This window comes from Phytophthora parasitica (genome assembly GCF_000247585.1).
Source record: "Phytophthora parasitica INRA-310 unplaced genomic scaffold supercont2.243, whole genome shotgun sequence".
Taxonomy (NCBI): domain Eukaryota; phylum Oomycota; class Peronosporomycetes; order Peronosporales; family Peronosporaceae; genus Phytophthora; species Phytophthora nicotianae.
In genome coordinates, this window is record NW_008649229.1 from 7,749 (window position 1) to 9,609 (window position 1,861).

The 1,861-nt window shown below is 46.7% G+C and overlaps 1 protein-coding gene across 1 annotated transcript; it reads right to left on the reverse strand.

Annotated features, from left to right (window-relative positions):
- Nucleotides 1-1,499: 1,499 nt before the first annotated feature.
- On the reverse strand, nucleotides 1,500-1,727 carry PPTG_20008 (hypothetical protein; the record flags this gene model as incomplete). The annotated part of the gene is made up of 1 exon (XM_008918611.1): nucleotides 1,500-1,727. The coding sequence occupies one exon, from the start codon at nucleotides 1,725-1,727 to the stop codon at nucleotides 1,500-1,502; it is 228 nt and encodes a 75-aa protein (XP_008916859.1).
- Between the last annotated feature and the right edge of the window lie 134 nt (nucleotides 1,728-1,861).

Sequence of the window (1,861 nt, forward strand, 5' to 3'; positions counted from 1 at the left end):
TACATGCGATACTCGTGTGTGCATGCAGCGACAGCGTTCCCGCATGTGTGAACACTCCTTCGAGTTTGGCAACATGAGTTGTCGGCGGCACAGACCAACTCACCACAATCTTCCTTCACAAGAATTTAGTGGCACCACGCCAGCCGCATATCCACGGCCAAAACGAATCCCATTCTTATAGGTTGTTCAAAAATCGCTACATTAAAAGTATAACAGTATGCTTCGGGTCTGCGCATATCGATAAACATGGACTAGTCGTCACTACACGGTCGACCAAGTCAATCATTAGCCCCCCCCCCCCAAAGTTTAGATTTACGTCTACAGTCAATATCCAACATTGTGATGCATAGACCATGGTTAAAGCCAAGTTGGATATAGTGATATGACGGTGGATACATGGTCCTGGATTTAATCCAGAGTTCATCCAGTGATCACGGTGGAGGTCAGAATACGCGTATAATGTACACCCTCCCTGAATTGGTTGAGTTATCCGCTATAGCAGATAATCTCTAAAGATCTGATATTATCTGTGGGTGCTGTCCCATCCGCAAATAATAAGAACGAAATACCTTGCCGGTTCGATGTTCTCTCATTTCATTTTGTACTTGCATCAAATAGTTTATCTAAACCACCCTAACACCATTTGGACTTATCTGCCTTCGAGCTCTATTCATTAACGACATGTTCACTGGCAATACCGTCTGATAGACTAGAACTAAATCGCATCTACCACAACATAAATCGAATTTGACTGATTTTAAGCAGTCAAGTGGCATCACCAAACGATCCACTTCCTTCTCGTCATCAGAGAATTTTGCAGCGGCGCTGCAGATGAAGGCGGTTTCACAGCATTACACGTCGAATGCGTTTGCGCCCACGATAATGAATGGCTATGAGCAAATGCTCACTCAGAAGTCACAGCACCCTCTATGTGACGGGGTCACACTGCTCCTTCCGCTGAGGAGGCAGGCTTCCAAGAGTTTACAAACCCTAAGTGAACGACAATTCACGTGTCCCTGGTCTGAGGAGATGAAGTACTCAGTTAAGGGTACGTTTAACACTGAATGTATTTATAGGTAAGCTTAGCTTAGTTTCTAATACAAACTATAACTCACCTATCGTAAAACTATGTAGATATGCAATGGTTGGCTCCTAGAGCCTCTAGTACCATGTACCAGGTATTACAAGAGTGACAGGTCACTCTTCATGTAACTTGGGTACTTTTTTTCTTGGGTTCGTACCCCGTTACACTGTAACAGGATGGTCAAGACCACGTGCAAAAGCCACTTGTGTTGAGCTGTGCGAAATGCGAACTGAGATTATCCTGGCGTTAGCTACTTATGCAGGGCGCTCCCTGGAGGAGGCCTTCCTTTGAACCTATGAATTCAGTCGCCACAAGATCGGTCTGGGTTGTCTCTTGCACCAGTGAGGACATGCCTAAGTGACGACAGGGTGCGGAATGATGTCATTCTCCCCGATGCCAGGATGACGAAGTTCCCTTAACAGGGAAAAATCCGTCGGATGTTGGCACGGTACTCGGCGGTTCCCGTGTCGAGAAGCACCGTTCCATTGTCGAATACCTCCTTGACCACGTATGGACCTTTCGAGACTGGGTCTGTTTTCTTTCTTTCGCGTGCAGGAATGCGCAGCATCACAATATCTCCAACTCGGTAGAAGTGCTGTACGCGTTTCATATTTTCACGATCGTTTTCCTGCAGTATCCCCATGAAGCGCTGCTTGGAGAGGAAATTCCAAATAGCGAAGTGTAGTTGGCGGGTTAGCATATCTTCGCCAAACAGCAATTGCGCGGGCGATGCCCGCAGCACCGTGTGATAACTGGCACGGATCGCGTACGCAGCAT